Source organism: Parus major, chromosome 4A, assembly GCF_001522545.3.
Source record: "Parus major isolate Abel chromosome 4A, Parus_major1.1, whole genome shotgun sequence".
NCBI classification, from domain to species: domain Eukaryota; kingdom Metazoa; phylum Chordata; class Aves; order Passeriformes; family Paridae; genus Parus; species Parus major.
The window spans coordinates 15,968,019-15,984,521 of NC_031772.1; the positions used below are offsets into that span (position 1 = coordinate 15,968,019).

The 16,503-nt window shown below is 49.3% G+C and overlaps 2 protein-coding genes across 15 annotated transcripts; one reads left to right on the top strand and one right to left on the bottom strand.

Annotated features, from left to right (window-relative positions):
- The first annotated feature begins 25 nt into the window (after window positions 1–25).
- On the top strand, window positions 26–8,376 carry CMC4 (C-X9-C motif containing 4). 10 transcript variants are annotated; one of them, XM_033514047.1, is made up of 6 exons: window positions 3,502–3,534; window positions 3,630–3,744; window positions 3,954–4,005; window positions 4,087–4,269; window positions 5,200–5,266; window positions 6,947–8,376. In XM_033514047.1, exons 5-6 carry the CDS (start codon window positions 5,209–5,211, stop codon window positions 7,114–7,116), a joined length of 228 nt encoding a protein of 75 aa, XP_033369938.1. In that variant the 5' UTR covers window positions 3,502–3,534; window positions 3,630–3,744; window positions 3,954–4,005; window positions 4,087–4,269; window positions 5,200–5,208; the 3' UTR covers window positions 7,117–8,376. The 10 variants fall into 10 exon arrangements, with proteins under 10 accessions (XP_033369935.1, XP_033369933.1, XP_033369936.1 ...); XM_033514044.1 differs by lacking the exon at window positions 4,087–4,269 and adding an exon at window positions 26–2,573 and having other exon boundaries at window positions 2,659–3,636; XM_033514042.1 differs by lacking the exon at window positions 4,087–4,269 and adding an exon at window positions 26–271 and having other exon boundaries at window positions 2,463–3,636.
- A 767-nt stretch (window positions 8,377–9,143) lies between these two features.
- On the bottom strand, window positions 9,144–15,651 carry FUNDC2 (FUN14 domain containing 2). 5 transcript variants are annotated; one of them, XR_004497242.1, is made up of 7 exons: window positions 15,533–15,651; window positions 14,958–15,108; window positions 13,592–13,667; window positions 12,321–12,455; window positions 11,710–11,898; window positions 10,064–10,144; window positions 9,144–9,786 (listed from the first exon to the last, which is right to left on the bottom strand). XR_004497242.1 is itself a non-coding variant. In XM_015626809.3 (5 exons), the coding sequence occupies exons 1-5, from the start codon at window positions 15,549–15,551 to the stop codon at window positions 11,821–11,823; spliced, it is 459 nt and encodes a 152-aa protein (XP_015482295.1). In that variant the 5' UTR covers window positions 15,552–15,650; the 3' UTR covers window positions 9,145–11,820. The 5 variants fall into 5 exon arrangements, 1 of the variants encoding a protein (XP_015482295.1); XR_004497243.1 differs by lacking the exon at window positions 10,064–10,144; XR_004497241.1 differs by having other exon boundaries at window positions 9,144–10,144.
- Window positions 15,652–16,503: the final 852 nt, after the last annotated feature.

Sequence of the window (16,503 nt, forward strand, 5' to 3'; positions counted from 1 at the left end):
GTGCTGCGCCCTCCTCCCGCCCGCTCCGCCATGGCCGGTCCGCTCCCACGCCCGCACCACACCCCCTCCCCTCCGGCCCTTCCTGCCCGGCTTGCCCACGCTGCCCCGCGCTCCCGCTCTTCGGCCCGGCTCTTGCATCCCTTCCCTCGCCCTCCCCGTCCCTCTGCGTGGCTCCCCCCGCATTGTGTCCATCTATTTGTCTTCCTGTTTTTTTAGATCCCACCAAAGCTCGGCCTGCCCTCCCCACGCTGCTGGACAGCCCGGCTGGTCGGTGAGCATCTACCCCTCAGTAGGTCGGGCAGAGCGGAGCGTGGAGTCAGAGGGGCTTGCTCCAGGCAGAGTAGAGACCAAACCCCCAAGAAGAAGCTTTAGAGTGTCTCCATATGCCCTTAAGTCACCAGATCATCAGATCCCTGAGTTGTTCCAGAGCCGGGCTGGGTTTTTCAGGAAGGCTCAGCACTCTTGTAGCCCTGAGGTGTGCAGGCAGCTCTCATGCCCCGGTAGAAGGCCAGGCTGGCCAGCCTTGCTCTGGGGGGCTGTAACTGTGTCAGCACAACGCTGCTGAGCCTCAGCAGTGCTTTTTCCTTGGTGCCTCAATGGCAGCTGAACTCCCAGTTGCTTTTTAGAACAAAAGGTGATAAAGGGGTAGAGCTTGTTCAGCACACTGACCTCTAGCTCTGGGGTGGTCCAAGCAGCATCTGGAGCAATTTCTGTCACTGTTTCCATAAAATATTTTAATGTACCCAACTTAAAACCAAATAAATTGTCGTCATTACAAGCTGCATTCCTCCTCCTGGCCATTTTGACATTTGTCCATCTATTATGGCTTAGAAATCCATCCAGATCCCAGAACAGCATTAAACTTCTAAGATTGATGCTAAAATGGACAGAATATCTGCCAGTACTATTCTTGTCTGTGAGGATTGGGATTTGAATCTCCCCCAAACAATGCTTTGAACAGCTCAGCCTTCTACAGCTATGTTGATGGGAATGTTAAAGTCTCAAAGGATCATGCTGCAATCCTGCAAATTTAAGCTGTTGGGGTTTTTGTTGTTTGTTGTGGGTTTTTTGATAGGTTATGAAGCAAGCAGTGTAAGAACCCAGGTTTAAAACTCGTTTAAAATATAAGTAAGCTCTCTTCTCCTTCCACCCATGTCTTCCTTCAGGCTTTGGTTTTGCTCTCTGATCAAACCTGCAGAAATAGACACTGTGTATGTTTTCAGGTGCACTGTCTGAGCGTGTGCTTGTGGAATCTCCAGTTTCTTTGGTGTGTTTGGATGCTGCAGACAGACCCACCTCAAACCCCATTCCTGTCCCACCTCAAACCCCATTCCTGTCCCTCCTCAAACCCAATGACGGTTTTGCCTGACCTCAGGATTTTCCATGTGGCACTACCTGGGCACCTCCACAGGCCACACTGAGCCTTTCTGCTTTGCAGTTTTGGGGAAGCTTGGGGCAAATCAGTGGGGCAAAGGGTGAAAAGACACATTAACCTCTGCCCATTCTGCACAGTGTCCTCTGCACGAGACCTTGTTCTGTTGTCCTGATCTGTCATCGCTGCCATCTCCACTCACCATGAACACAAATGTGCATGTTGTGCTTTAGTCTTCCTACCTGTAGTTCAGCCAGGCTGAACCAGGTCACTGTTTGGATAGGAGACCTTCCAGGAGAGTTTACTCACAGTAGGAAACACAGCTCACTTACTGAGACATATTTTTCTATTACTGGACCCAGCCTTGAGCCTTCTGGTTCTGGGGATGATGACCTGTAGAAATTCCAGCTTTGAATGGAATAAAAGCAAGTTCTTGGGCATTTCTGATCATGATGGAACTTTTTGCAGTTTACTGCAGAGTAGGAGAGTGTCCTGGCCAAATTCCACCTTGGGTGATTACGTTCAGCTGACTGAAAATGATCAGTAGCAATTGCTGCATTTCACTGTTGGGCAGAGCTCCACACAGGGGTTTGAATCTGTAAAGTGGCTTAGGCTAAAGCAGAAAGGAAAAGAATTACAGAAATGTCCCTTTAACCCTAATTCCTGGAGGCCTTGTGAGGCTCGTCAGACTGCTGTCACATTCCTCTAAATGCCAGTGATCCAGCTGGTGGGGCATTCCTTGGAATGCCTGTCCCCCATCACAGGATGGCTGTCAGAACAGTGGTGCTTTGTGTAGGGCACATACACATCCCCACACATCAAGCAAGGAAACAAACAGAATGGGTGAAAAAAAGAAGTAATAAAAAGAATACTCAAAGTTTTCTTTGTGATGATGCGGTTCAGGCTGATCCGTGGTTGGTGTTTTGTTCTCAAAAAAGCTGAGTGCTCCTTTGGCTCAAAAAGGTAGAGAAACACTGATGTAAGATATGGAAGGCATAATGGAAGAGTGTTTTCTGTTATATATGCACCCCAATGTATAACAGTTTATTTTTTTCTCTCCCTGACTTTTCATCCTTTATTTTGTACCCAGATTTTCTTGCTCCTGTTTGAAATATGCCTTATAACCTTACAAGTTTTCAGAAGACCACTGTGTTTCACTGGGATAAGGAATATTGCATCTGCTTCATAGCAGGAGGATGTTGTATGTGTTACAGCTTAACTTTGTTCTACTTTACACCTAGATAAAGGATGAAGACTGTCTGTACCATTTTGATTACCTCTTCTAGGGTTCAAAGAGAATCATTTCCCCTGACCTCCATTTGCTAATGGCTCAGCCTGATCTAACTGGCACACAGATAAACGTGCTGTTACACAAAAGTTACAGTAGCAGGAACCACCTCAATGCCCCAAGCTCCTCTGCCCGTGTTGGTGGCTCTCTGTGATCAGCCAAAAGCCGAGCGACGCAGTCCTGAGTGCTGCTCCCGAGGAATTTGGGTGTGAATGGACAGTGCTGTCACCCCTGAGAGATGAGACAAAGGACCCCGCACCCCGACAGCTCTGCGAGCTCCAAAGATGAGAGTCCTGCACACCGAGTTCCGTGCTTTGTCTCCAGAGTGATCTTCGTTCCTGTTAAGCTCACCTCACTGCTCGTCACGAGTTTTGCTTTTGGGATTTAGACCACTTCATTTTATCCCTCCCTTTTTACACAAAGACTGTTAAATAGGACTGTTAGTGGAATGAGCAAAGCCAATACTCACAGGGTTTAACTTTGTACCAATAGCACCTTTTGCCCTAGAATGCCTTACCAATGCCACCCAGCACCTGTGTCCCAGTGTACGACTCGGCCTGACGTTTCCTCTGGCTTAGGCACCCCCTCAGCCTCCCGAGCTGACTTTTAGGGACATTTCCGCACGTAGCATCTCATCCAACCAGTCAGACACCACCTGTCTGCCAGGTCCGGGAGCTCTCTCCGTGAATGTGCTCAGAGCTAAAGACACCACGTGTGCAGCCCGGGGGCAGATGCCGTCCACCTGAGCTGCGGAGGCGCCCGAGGGATGGCAGAGGGAGGGGAGGCTGGCGCTCCTCCCGTGCGGCTCTGGGTGCGGCGCGTGGGGGTTTACTGCGATGAGCACCGCAAAACCTGGCTCGTGGCTGCGGAAGAGGCAAGTGTGTGCTTTGAGCTTCCCCCTGGTTGTAGCGTTGCTGTTTCAGGTGCCTCTGCCAGTAACTGCCTGCTCTGTTTGTTACTTTCCCCCAGGAGGAAGGTATGCTGAGGGCTCGGATCCAAAGAGTTCAGGTTCCCCTGGGTGAGGCGCTGCGACCCAGCCAGCTCCCCCCATCCCGGCTGCCTCACATGTGGCAGCTGTCCCAGGGTGAGCAGTACAGGGATAGTAACTCTCGCGTTTGGGAGATAGAGCACCATCTCATGGTAAGGATGGTGGCAACAATAGACCATAGTCATGCCTGTTTGTGAAGTCATTTGAGATCCTTGAGGGACGGCAAAGGACTGTTATTTTGCTGAAGTCCATTAGCTCAACCACAGTAACTGTAGACGTATTGAACTTTTCCTTGTCACTTACAGCTTGGTGGTGTTGAAGAACTGCTGCTTAAACTCGTGCCTGGGGATTAATCTGGTATGTGCAGACATTACCCCTGCTTTGTACTGTGCACTGTTTGCTCCTAGTCTTTCTTTAATGTGAATTTTTGTTTTTCAGGAGCAGTGGCTCTAGGAAGATGCCATTGTCTGTTTTGTACAATAAAAGGTTCTCTCTCCACTGAAATGCAGCCACCTTTGAGGTGGAAGCAGTTAAACAACACGCAGCAACGTCACACAAGAGTTTAGGACAGGCAGTGAAGAGGAATATTGTGACCAAGTGAAACATCAGGGGGAGTTCTAGGTAGGCAGAATGTAATTGCCCCAAGTGGAATTTGGCCAGGATGCTGCAAATACTGCCCTAGTGATACTGGAAACTGCTGTGGGCTGGTGACTTCTCAGAAATTGGAAAGGCAGCAGCTCCCAGCTCTGAGGAGAGGCTGAACTGTGGCTCAGAGGGGTCAGTCTCACCACCACTTTCGTTGATACTTGTGCTTTCCTTAGAGGTCTCCCATTCAACTGCTGGTACCACCAGCTTTTGCTTGGCTTTTGATCTTACGTTGACACTGTTACAGTGCCACAGCTGCAGAAAACTGAAGTAGCTTGAGTGTCTGAAATGCTTTTCTGATGGATTTGAACAAGATGGAGCTGTTCTCCAAGCTGGTTGAGGGGTTTTTTGGACACAGGGAGAGGATTTCTGAGAGACTTTCTCCTGAAACAAAATGAAAGAAGCCCTTCTTGCTGGCTTTATGGCACGTACACAACTGAGTTTTTGATTGTTTTTTTAAATGCCTTCTCCAGCTGCAGTTCCATGACTTGCCACCAAATCCTTGGTTGTGTAAAGCTCACAGGGGTGGATTTCACATAAATACATGTCTCAGGATAAGGTCTAGAGATGGAAAACTTAAAATTTAACCAGCTGTGTTGAGTCTTTTCTGGAATCTTTGTACATCCGAGTGGAAAAGGACACATTTTAACTAGACAAAAGAAAAAGGCTTTTAAACTTTGTGACAGAAAACTTCCCATATTCATTGTTCCCATCATCATCTTTTAGCAAGACACAGAGAGTTCTTGTGTATGTTGGCAGGCATCTGCAAGCAGCAGTAAATGTTTTTCTGAATGATGACAGTGGGGGAAATTGGGAGCTCCTGAAAGATGTGGCTGTAGGACATTGTCTTTCCCCCACCCCCTGAAAAGATCCTTGATCTGCAGTAACATTTTCCTGTCATTTTAGCTCCTGAACATGTCCCGGAAGGATCCCTGCCAGAAACAAGCCTGTGAAATACAGAAATGCTTGCAAGGTACCAAGTATCATTTTGTCTTTGGTGTCTTGATTTTCGGTGGAACTTAATTCTTTTAACTTAACTTTGTTGTCCTTTCACCTTGAGAAGGAATGAACCACATTAGCATCACCTGGTTGCAAAATGAACAAAATTATAACACCTGATTTTAATAGAATTGCTTTGTGCTTAATTGTAAATAATGAGACATCATTAGTATAAAGCAGAGCTTGGAGTGTTCTCCATGGTGGCAGTGAGATCCCAGCTGTATTTTTGAGACTCAGCTGTGGGCAGGGAGAGCTAGACATTATAATAAGCTCTTTTACAGCATGGTTAGTGAGAGAGTAGGTGGATTGTATGAGAAGACTGCAGAACTGCTCCAGGGGTGTTTCAAGAGCAGATGAGACACAAGTCTGTCAGGAGCAGGTTAGGTGATCTGTCCTTGAGGTGTGAGATGGTCTCCATGTCCCCAGCATTTGTCTAGAGACTACCTTTTAATGTCCTCATGGTATGGAGCATTCTGCCACAAAGGACTACCTTCTCTCCCTGTACCTAAAAGCAGATGGTTGACCCTGTTTTGTTCCCATCTGTGACAGTGTTCTTTTTATAACATTTGTGGAAGTTATTCCAAGTGTTTTGCCTGTGTAGGTTTGTGAATGGTTAAGTGTTGGCAGAGCAGCTCTTTGCTGCATGCACACTTCACTGTCACTGCTTCTCAAGCTATCATTTTGGAGTGCTGCTGTTCCTGTATTGTGCTGTGGAGTTGTCTGATGGGCACAGATGAAGCAGCTGAATTGACAGAGCAAAGCAGTTTTCCCCTGTAAAAATTAAAGTACAGAGCTTTAACTGAGGAATGCACAGCCACTGTACCCAGTGTGTGAGATGGAGGGTGGGAGCTGAACCTTTGGAAGATGCTGACTTCTCAAAAGTCATTGTTCCAAAAGATCTTGCTGCTTCCTCTGTGAGACTGAATGCCTGCTGTAAATCTCTTTTGTGTTTTCCTATCTGTGTGACTTTCAGGAATGCTTCCTTGACAGATAACAGTGTGCCTGTACATAGCTACAGTTTTAGAAACAAAAGCTGCACAGACAGGAGAGCCTTGGAGCACTCATTAGTGGCAGGTTATGGCAGAGAGAGATCAGCTCTCCTCTCCAAGGGCCTGCTGTGCCTCCTGGGCTGCCACCTTGCAGAAATAACCACAACCTTTTTCTCAAGGGTGATCTCTGTGTTTGTATTGCAGCTCACTCACCAACCCAGTCAGGGAATTCATAGCCCAGTGATCACAGCAGTGTGGGTTGCTCATTAACCAGAAGGTGTTCACTGCCGCTTTTTTGGGCTCTCCATGAGTGCTGTGTGTCTCACAGTACGCTGCTGTTGCTTTAATCTTTTAAAAGTCAATGTGAGTGCAGCTGTGTAGTGGTTGCAGAGCTCATCCAAGGCAGTGCAGGTGGCCCTGCATGCCCTGTGTTTTGGGCAGACAGGCAGGTGGTTCTTAACTCAAACCAGAATCAGTCTCTTCCTGCAGGGCTCCTCTCCGAGAGCCTTTGGCCACAGCTTTAGCTAGCTGGAACTAAAGAGAGCTTTTTGTGAGCAAGAAAATGATGGAATGCTTGTAAGCAGCTGAAGGGCTGGGCTAGGTGTGCACCCTCAGGGAACAAAGCCTTTTCTTCTCTGCAGACCTGGTGTCTCCTTATTTTCCAGCGAACAACTACCTGGAGTCCAAGTGTGAAGCTGCACTTCAGGAGATGCGGAAATGCTGCGCTCGGTACCCCAAGGGCAGATCCATCTGTTGTTCAGGGTTTGAGAGAGAAGAAAGGGAGAGAGAAAAGGTTAAGTTGACTTCAGAAGGAATTTCCCCACCACCTCAGTAACACAATGCAGCTCCAGCAAGTGCTGGAGCATGGACTCACTTGAAGAGCTCATGTGTGTTTTTCCAAGCCTTCTTTAGACTTTCAGAAAAGCCAGATTGCTCCTGGAACACACCGTTCAGCACACCAAAAAGCATTACACAGTACCAACATATGGCCTGGTTAACAAACTTTATTTTCTGTATGAAAACATAATCTATGTTGCCTCTGCATCACACCTGTGAAATGTCAACTTGATGTTTTTAGGATGCTTACCTTACTCTAATCCATCCTTGCTCTAAAAATGGAGAATTGGAACAGTTATTCTGGCTTCTGGAGTGAGAGGTACAGGAAATGAGCTCAGAAGAGTGAGTTTAAACATGAAGCCCATCTTGATAAAACAAAGGTATTGCTGCCACCATGCAGTAGTTCCAGACAACATTTGCCTGTCCAGTGGTTCAAGCTCAAGAATGGGAATCAGGTCTGATGATTGTTCCTAAGTCTTGCATAGATCATGAGTGACTACAAGTCACTTTGCCTAAGTGCCTCACTTTTCCACTGGACAGAGTTGTTTATTTTATATTTGAATTGACTACACGCTGCTATTTGCATGATAAAGATGTTACAGGAATATTATTTCAGGGATTGCTACAGGGATAGGATATTTTTTTAAAAAAGCAATATTCATTTGAAAGATTTGACTGTTGATACAAAATTTATAAATTTATGTCTAATTGAACACCTTTAAGCAATATGCTTTGAATCCAAGTTTAGTTAAAACTGCTGATACCCAAAGGCCTATCACAGAGCCCTGGGCTAGATCCAAGAACTGACTTAGGTGCTGCTTACTGAACAAGCAGTTGTAGGCAGTTATTTTCCACACAGCATTCCAGACTCACTCCCAAGCTGGCTGTGTCTGGACCCCAGGAGAGATGGCTTTCCAGAAGCTCTTGGCCATGCAGCAGAATTTCCTGTGACCTGTAGGAAGAGCTCATAGACAGGTTCCTGCACCACCCTTCAGAGCTGCCTGTCTTGCTGTCCCCTGTAGTAGGAGTCCAGGCACCCAAATATCAGGCTCCCAACCCACTAGCCCTAACTCTGTATTAGATCTAGCCGTAAAGGACTTTTGTGCTGTGATCAAGTACAACTTACTTATGAAATAGAGCTTCTATAAACCACTGAGGTCTAGGCACAATAGTTGTGTGTATTGAAGCCTAGAAGAGCAAACCATCTGTATTCACTGCTCTGAAATACCATGGTACAAAATAAACGACTGGAACAAATTGTGATCTCTGGTTGTTTGTTGAGCTGCAAGCCAGGTGGCTTGGCTGCCATTCACAGCCCAGAACCACATGTGATCATGTTTAAATAGAAGCTGCTTGATATTTTTGTAACTGGGGCTGAAGATCAGAATAATCCAAGGCTTGTTTTCCCCTCCTATTGCTCTCCCAGGAAAAAACCCTTAAGACAAAACAGGGGGTTTAGTGTCCCTGAAAAGTAGGGAAAGGTGATGACAATGTTGTGAACCACCTCAAACACTGACATGTAGCTCAGTTTTCTCTTTTGCCCTGTCTGAGCAGGAACAGTGGAAAGAAAGTCACTAATAGATGATAAAATATATATATATGAAAAAGAAATAGCCTTGTCTCCATGCCCATTTGAAGTTCAGTGGAACAAATTTGCTCAGCAGAGGCTACACAGGCTGGCTGCAGACCCACCTCCTGCCCTAGGATTCCCACTTCTTGGGAATTCGGGTGATCAGTGCCAGGATGATCAGCGCCAGGATGATCAGCGAGACGGATTTATTAAGGCAGCCCAGGTTACCTGCATGGATGAGGGGAGGCTTGTGCCTTCACAGAATGGTTTATGTTGGAAAAGACCTTTAAGATCGAGTCAAACCATTCCCCCAGCACTGCCAAGTTGACCACTAACCCATGTCCCCATGTGCTACCTGCTACACTCCTGCTGCTGCTCTGGCTGTAGGTGCTCCCCTCAGTCAGTGAGACAGGAATGTGCTGGTTCCCAGGAAGCCAACAAACCTCACACAGAGAAGCATTTACAGCAAAACTGTTTAATAAAATATCACTTCAACAAGCATTTACATATAATATATAAAACCACTTTAAAAGCTTAATGTGTTTGAAATCTTCTCATAGTGTAACAGATGTCAGAAGTTGTTGAAACACGACTAAAAGAAGCAGGAGTGGGGAAGGGAAGGAACACCTCATCTTGGCACCTGCAGCAATGAAAATGCATCCCCACAGAGACTGATTCAGCATCAAACCTTCCAGTGTGGACCCACAGCATCAAACAGTGCAGCCACGAGCCAACACCAGCACAGCAGAACGATTTGCCACATCCTGATGTCCTTGTCCATACCCTGCCTACATTCACATCAAACTCAGCATAAATCTGTTAATTGTTTCCCCTTTCAGCAGCAATACAAGCATTTTAGCTCCCTCTCTGGGCCGTTTCTCTCTGTAGCAGCAAACTGGGACTTGAGCAGAACTCACCCCACCTAGGGTAAGGCAGAAGTAGTGAATTATTTGAGCCCAAAAAACAACCCTAAGGTCTGTTAATTATTTCCTTTGAGCTTTGTCGTTGGAGACAGCTTTGTGGAGATCAGTGCATCTCAGAAGTTGTGTTCTGCAGCCAAAGAGCAGCAATGCTGTTGTCCTACAGGAACAAGATACCCTGCAAGACCAATGTATCAATTTATGCATGTTCACGTCTGCAGATCCTACAGAAAAGCAAACCAAATCCCAAAAAACCCCACTATCTGTCACACCACTGCTAAATACCAATTTATTGAAGACCTATTTGCTGCATGCCATCACTTCTGCAGTCAAACATGGCCTTTAGGAAGGCCATTGTTAAAAGGATTTTACAGTGAGACCAGCTGGTCCTTCATTCTCCTTGGCCATCTATGGCAGGACAGGAGCAAAGACAACAACTTCTGTCTCTTAATTACCTGCAGCCTCTTTCCAGATCCTGAAGGTAAGAAAAGCAGCTTACTCAACGTGGTGCTATATGGATGCTTCAATCAACAGAGCTGAAACAAAATTACCAAGTGCACATGCTCATTCCAAACCCTCTGGTGGAAGAACACACCATTTCAACTCTGCCAGCAGCTCCCAGGGGAAGATCCCCTTTCCAGCCATACTGAGAGCAGCAGATCACAGAGCCATTGCACAGTACTGGAAATGGGGTGCAGCTGCTGAGCCAGGTGCTGCAAACCACCCACCCAGGAGTGTCATTATTCCCTACCACATTTCCCACTGAAGGATGAGCAGACTTTCCTATAAAACCCCACATTCTGGGCAAGAACTCCTCCCTATACCTGCTGGAGGACATCACCATGTTGTCAGGCAAGTCTTTATGCTCACAGAATACCTCTGGGGGATTTTTGTACTACACACAACTGTGCTGAGTCAGACTGCCCAAAAACAGCTGAGGTCTGCACCTGGGCTGCCTCATCTCCTGCAGGAGAAGGGCTGCAGCTGATAGAACTAAGCAAACAGCTTTTCTTATGAAAATGGCAAACACAAAGAAAGAAAGAACAAAACTGAGGTGGAAATATGCAAATGAACTGCTCTCACAAGAGCACAGTCTGGTTTTCACAAAAGTTTTGTCATTTCAGTTGCTTGCAGAAACCAGGGAGAAGGAATTTGTGCTCTTCAGAGGCAGGTACAGGACTGCACTCCAGATTTCACCTCATGCCAGTAGAGCTGGCAACAGGGACCTGGACCAGTACAATGTACCCGAAGTAGGGATGCAGTTCCTGTCTACAATCCTGTCCTACACAGTTACAGCTCAACAAGCATCACCAACACCAAAGCAACGAGAGAAGGTCGTGGTAGACATGGAAACCCCATTCAGAGGCCCAGGGTGATTTACAGTAAGTGGCACAGCTGAAATGCCCCTGTCTGACACACCCAGGCTGGGCCTGCTGGAAGCAGGAAGAGAGCCTCAAATGCTGAGCAGTCAGGTGGCTCTACAGCACAGAACTCGGTGACTTTCAGAACACATGATGAGGAAAGGGCCTGGAGAGTCAGCCTCAGTGCTCAGTTTCCATCAGCAGTGCCAGTGCTGCAGCTCCAGTAGGGGGAAGGATACCAGCAGAGAGAAAGCCAAATGGCCATCTATGTGCAGTGCAACAACAGGAGGAGGGCAGGAAAATCCATATTCCCCTGTCCTGGACACAACTCAGGCTGTCCTCTGACACTTCTGTATCCACTCCAGGACAGTCAACTACATTTTGGATTGCACAGACCACCTCTGTGCAGAGGGAAGCAGAGGTTTTCCAGGTACCAGGGCATGAATACTGAAAGCTAAGTTGTGGTGAAGAGCTTACAGCTGTTTGACACATATACTGGCAGACAAAGGTACACAGAACAGTCCTGAGCACCTGGAAGAAGCACATTTAAGAGGTTTCTCTGCCACTACATTTTTATGAAGTTGAAACTCATCAGAAAATTTGAGACTGGGCATATTTGGTGGGAAATCATGATAGAGTGGGAGTTGTAAGCTTCCAGACCAACCCTGGCACACTAAGAGCCCAGACAGAAGAAAAATGTGGAAATCAGAAGCAGCGTTGTAAGAAGTAAGAGCTGGAACCTGTGAGCAGATGGGACTGAGTCTGTTGGCAACATCCTTTGACTTCTAAGTGAGAGATAACAGCAGTAGAGGAGGAGAGGGGTGGTTGGGCATAAGAGGAGAGTGCAGCTTCTAGGATGCCATTCCAAGCAGGAATCCTCCAGCAAATCCTCCAGTCAGGATAACATTCTTCTTCAGAAATATGATCACCTAAGCAGGGATGAGAAGAGACAACAGTGTTCAACAACATCAGGCCACCCACTGACCTTCCTGCTAAGAAGAAATCCTTCAGGCTGTTCTTTGAGGCAAGTGATGCTCACAGAGATGCCACTGCTCAGATTTGGGAAAAGCTTCCTACCTAATGACCTCCCCTCTCTAAATGCAACAGCACACAGCCACATCTTCCACCTGCTCAGCCATGAGCAGTCAGGTCTTCCAGGAGAATGCTATGGGAAATGACATCTTCCTAAACTTTAGGTAGACAACACCCATAGCTTTTGCCATCTCTCCCATTTTGCTGTCATGCAAGAATTCCCTCCTTGTATTTGCACAACTGAACATCCATAACAGCTCAGGAGTAAATCCTGTTTTCTGCTGTCCCTCCAGCACATGCCCTGGGAGAGCTGTCTCACCTCATCCACTCTGCTTTTCACTTCTGGAGGCATTTTATTACCACTGCTGTGAAATTTCAGCTGCTGCTTGGCTTTGTTCATGTCCCGTTGTACTAGATTCCAGTCCACCTTGATGTATCCTGTGTGGTTTGCAATCTAGAGTTTTGAGGATTAGAAAAAAGTTCTTGAAGTCCTGCATGACCACGGCTAAACAGACCCACCTTCCCTGACCACAGCCACCTCCCACTCCAGTCCTGTCCAGTGGGCACACTGGCTTAAAAATGGGACAGAACACCACCCCTGGAGCTGTGTCAAGTGTTCTGCAACATGTCACCCACAGTAATCCCCCAACAGCTGGGCACACACTGAACCTTAGCCTGCTTCAGCCTCTCTTCCCCAGTGTAAAGCTGGCATTACCTCCCCCTCACAACTGCCATGGATATTGTTAGGACTCCCTGCAGTTCTCCTGCTGCTGTGGGTGAACACAGCTATTAATAGCCCATTCCCTTCAAACTATTTTATCTGCTCAGGGTGATTCAGCTGTGGAACTCCCTCTGCCCAGAGCAAGCTTTTGACTTTAAGCAGAACAAGCAGAAGCAGGAGAGTGAGGGAGAGTGAGTCACACACAAGACCTGTCTGCCGGAGGAGCAAACAGGTGAGAGCTGAACAAGGCCTGACAGCTGCTCTACATGCTCCAGGATGCACCAGGAACATCCCAGGAGCTTCCCTCAGTGCCAGGGCTCTTGGAAACCAGCAGAATTGGTAGGGAACAGAGAGAGATCTCCTTTCTTTCCTCCTCCCCAGTGCAGTGAGCCCCATCTGTGCTGACTGGACTCCTCAGGAAGCCAGGCTGGCATGAAGCATTATCAAAGATATGGCTAAATCCTTCTTGACATCCAGGGCTGTTCCTCCAGGGACAGTATGTCCACAGGCAATGCACTCAGCATGGTAGCCTGTCCTGCAGAGCAGCACGGCTCACTGCAGCTGAAGGCTGTCTCATGCTCCACTCAGCTGCCCCTGCAGTAACAGCTCTCCTGTGCCTCTGGCCTGGCCTTTGGTAGCAGATCCTCAGTGGATGTGCACTGGCATTCCTGGAGTTTATGACCCTGCTTTGCTGCTGCATTCATGTGCTCTGGAGAACACACACCTTTGACATTCACAGCCACACAAAGCCCCTGGCAGGGAGTGGGACTAACTGTCCCCCACAGTTCCCAACAGGCAGTGGCTCCTAGAGAGACCTTTGTCCCCAGCAGCACAGTTCTCAGAAAGCCTGGGCTGCTGTTCATACACACCTGAAGTAGGAAAAAGCCTCCTCCCACTGCTGTCGCTGCCAGCTTTCCAACTTTCTGGAAGATGAATCCAGTACACCTACAAATCAACCAGGATTCAGTCAGGAGAATGAAACCACACACACTACTCATAATGCTTCCCACAGGCAAGGCTGCTTTTGGCAGGAGTTACCCAACACTGGAGACAGCCTGACAAACAGCAGAAGAAACTTATGTGCAACCGGAGAGAGGGATTTGCACCCAGCCAAAACTGATGCTTTATAGCTTTTCACTTTGTGCTGTCACATTCCAGCCTTTTTCAGTTTGATTCTTAACCTCATCCTTCTCCCAAAAGAGTAATCACAAACCTGTGATTTCACCAAAGTCAACAAGTGCTTTTACATTTTGATGGTTTTTTTAACTGGTATCATCTTGAAGGGGAATTTAGGGAGCACATGTGCTACTCCATGATAGAGCATGGGGAGCAAATCACAAGCCTCTTTCTTACTTATTTGTAAAGTAAGAAGTAAACAGTTACTTACTTTATCTTTTAATTTCTCAGAAGAGAAAAATGATGGAATAAGCACACAGCAGTGATCTAAGGCTATACTGGTCTCCAAAATGGGTTTCCTGCTTTCAACATGAAAAACACTCCTACAGCCACCAGAACTGCAGCCAGCACCACCCCACTGCTCAGTCATGCAGCCTCAGGCTGCTGCCACCCAAACCACACTTTCCTTGGAACACAGGTTCCTTATGAGCATTGCAAACAACACAGCAACCTGCCTTTACCCATTTCTGAATACACTTAGTGAAGATATGAGAGAGAGGTGGCCAGGTGACTCTTCCCTGAGAAGACAAAGCTTTGTCATACAGTGTTAAACAATTACCCTGTTGCCAGGTGAAGACAAGGGGAATGGTAAGAGGCAAAGCAGCGACTGCACAAAATTTTAAACTCAAATGATGCTGTGGGAACAAAGCTGCAAATAGAGCCACACTCAGTCCCAGCTACAAGTGACAGGAAACCCTGGGAACTTCCAAACCCAGGAGGTTTTTAATGCAGATGCCTGAAGCACACCCACCTCCAGTGGATAAGACATCTTTGTTTCAAGGGCTGCATATTTGCCTGTCCTAATTCAACAGCACCACTTTTTGCCACAAGTTAAAAATAATTACAGTCTGGTGCAATTTTCTTCCCTTCGAGACAGTCTCAGCTCTTCAACTTATAGACATTTAAGACCTCCCAAAGCTCAGCAGATGATGCCAGGGGACAGCAGGCTGAGCCTTCTCTGAATGACTGCCACATGACTACCCAGCACCTGTCAGCGTGATCCCGAAGACCCAGCCAGCGCCTGCCATGAGCAGCGAGGGCAACCCCGGCACATCTTACCATCCCGTGACCCCTCCGATCACCAGCTGCGTGGCCACATTGTACTTCTCAGCGCTCGACCCCGAGTTGGGGGCGAAGATCTTGCGCCACCAGGGCCGGTTCTTGGTGTACTCCGCCAGGTCCAGCACGTTGAATGTGTCGTCCTTCGCACCTGCAGGCACCTGGAGAGGCTCAGTGCTGGGACCACCGTACCACAGCCCCCTGCAGCCGCCCGGTGCCTCCCCAGGGGCACAGGATCCCTGCCCAGACACACAGCTCACGGGGAGCGGCACTTCCCCAGGTCTCCGGCAACTCCCAGGTCCCTCAGACCCCTCCCAGGGCCTCCGGGACCCCCTGCCCGGGACCCCTCATCCCCTCGGGGACGCCCCTCGCAGAGCGGCCGGGTCTGGGGGCCCGTGCCCGGAGCCTCCCCCTCGGGCCCTCAAGCGGGGCCAGGCTCCGGCAGCCGCCGCCGCGCTCTGCAGCGGGGAGGCCGAGCTGGGGGAGCCGGGCACCCGCTGTCAGGGGGAGAGGGGTGGGGAGACCCGCGCCCCGAGCCATCCCTGGCCAGCCCGGCCCGGCCCGGCCCGGCCCACCTCCTCCCGGCACCGCCATGACGCCGCTGCGCTCCGCGCAGGCGCGGGCACGGCGCGCGTCACCGGGAGCGAGGGGAGAGGGACGGGGAGAGAGACGAGGGGAGAGAGAGACGAGGGGAGAGAGAGACGAGGGGAGAGAGGGACGAGGGGAGAGAGGGACGAGGGGAGAGAGGGACGAGGGGAGAGAGGGACGAGGGGAGAGAGGGACGAGGGGAGAGGGAGACGGACTGCAAGGGAGACGGACTGCAGGAGAGACGGACTGCAGGAGAGACGGACTGCAGGAGAGACGGGCGGGGACAGGGGCGGAGAGATGGGCAGGCACGGGGAGAGGGGCGGGAAGGAAGAAAGAGGGGTCTGAGGGGAGAGGGGTGCAAGGGGAGGAGCGGGAGCGCGCCTGGGTGCAGCGCGGCCGTGGCCGTGCCCCCCGGGCCTCGGCTGTGCCGCAGTGCTGCTCTCGGTGCTCCCCTCAGGAAGGGCTCCTGTGCCGCAGTGCTGCTCTCGGTGCTCCCCTCAGGAAGGGCTCCTGTGCCGCAGTGCTGCTCTCGGTGCTCCCCTCAGGAAGGGCTCCTGTGCTGCCGCAGCATCGCCCGCCCCGGGGCGGCTCCTCGGGGCCCCTCGGCCCCGCTGTCCTGACGGGTGTGCAGTAACAGCACTGCACCAGCGGCCTCCAGGGAGGGACAAAGGGGTTCCTAAAGGCCGCCGTGGTTTTCTTCCTCTGACGTGGGAGCTCTTGCTTGTCTGCGAGCTGTCACTGAGCATAAACTGCTTTTTGCCATTGCTAAAAGGACCCCAAACCCAGCAGCATTCTGGGCAGCCGAGCACCCTGGCATGCGAGCTCAGATGTGTTGGAAGCAGCACGGGAGTCCTGCTGGAATTTGCAATTTGGGCAGCCTGGGCATGCTGCCTGGTAGGAACACATTTTACTGTTTCCCCTGAAATAATGACACCTGATTTCTGGGCCATTACTGACT

Excerpts from the sequence above, each read along its gene's own strand:
- CMC4 (XM_033514041.1), top strand. The coding sequence starts at position 3,497 with ATGAGCACCGCAAAACCTGGCTCGTGGCTGCGGAAGAGGCAAGTGTGT. Across the intron at positions 3,637-3,953 it reads TACTTTCCCCCAGGAGGAAG|CTTGGTGGTGTTGAAGAACT; the intron begins GTATGCTGAGGG and ends TGTCACTTACAG. Across the intron at positions 5,267-6,946 it reads AATACAGAAATGCTTGCAAG|CGAACAACTACCTGGAGTCC; the intron begins GTACCAAGTATC and ends CTTATTTTCCAG.
- FUNDC2 (XM_015626809.3), bottom strand. Across the intron at positions 12,456-13,591 it reads GAGGCTTTTTCCTACTTCAG|ATTGCAAACCACACAGGATA; the intron begins GTGTGTATGAAC and ends TCAAAACTCTAG. Across the intron at positions 11,899-12,320 it reads TGAAAAGCAGAGTGGATGAG|GTGATCATATTTCTGAAGAA; the intron begins GTGAGACAGCTC and ends ATCCCTGCTTAG.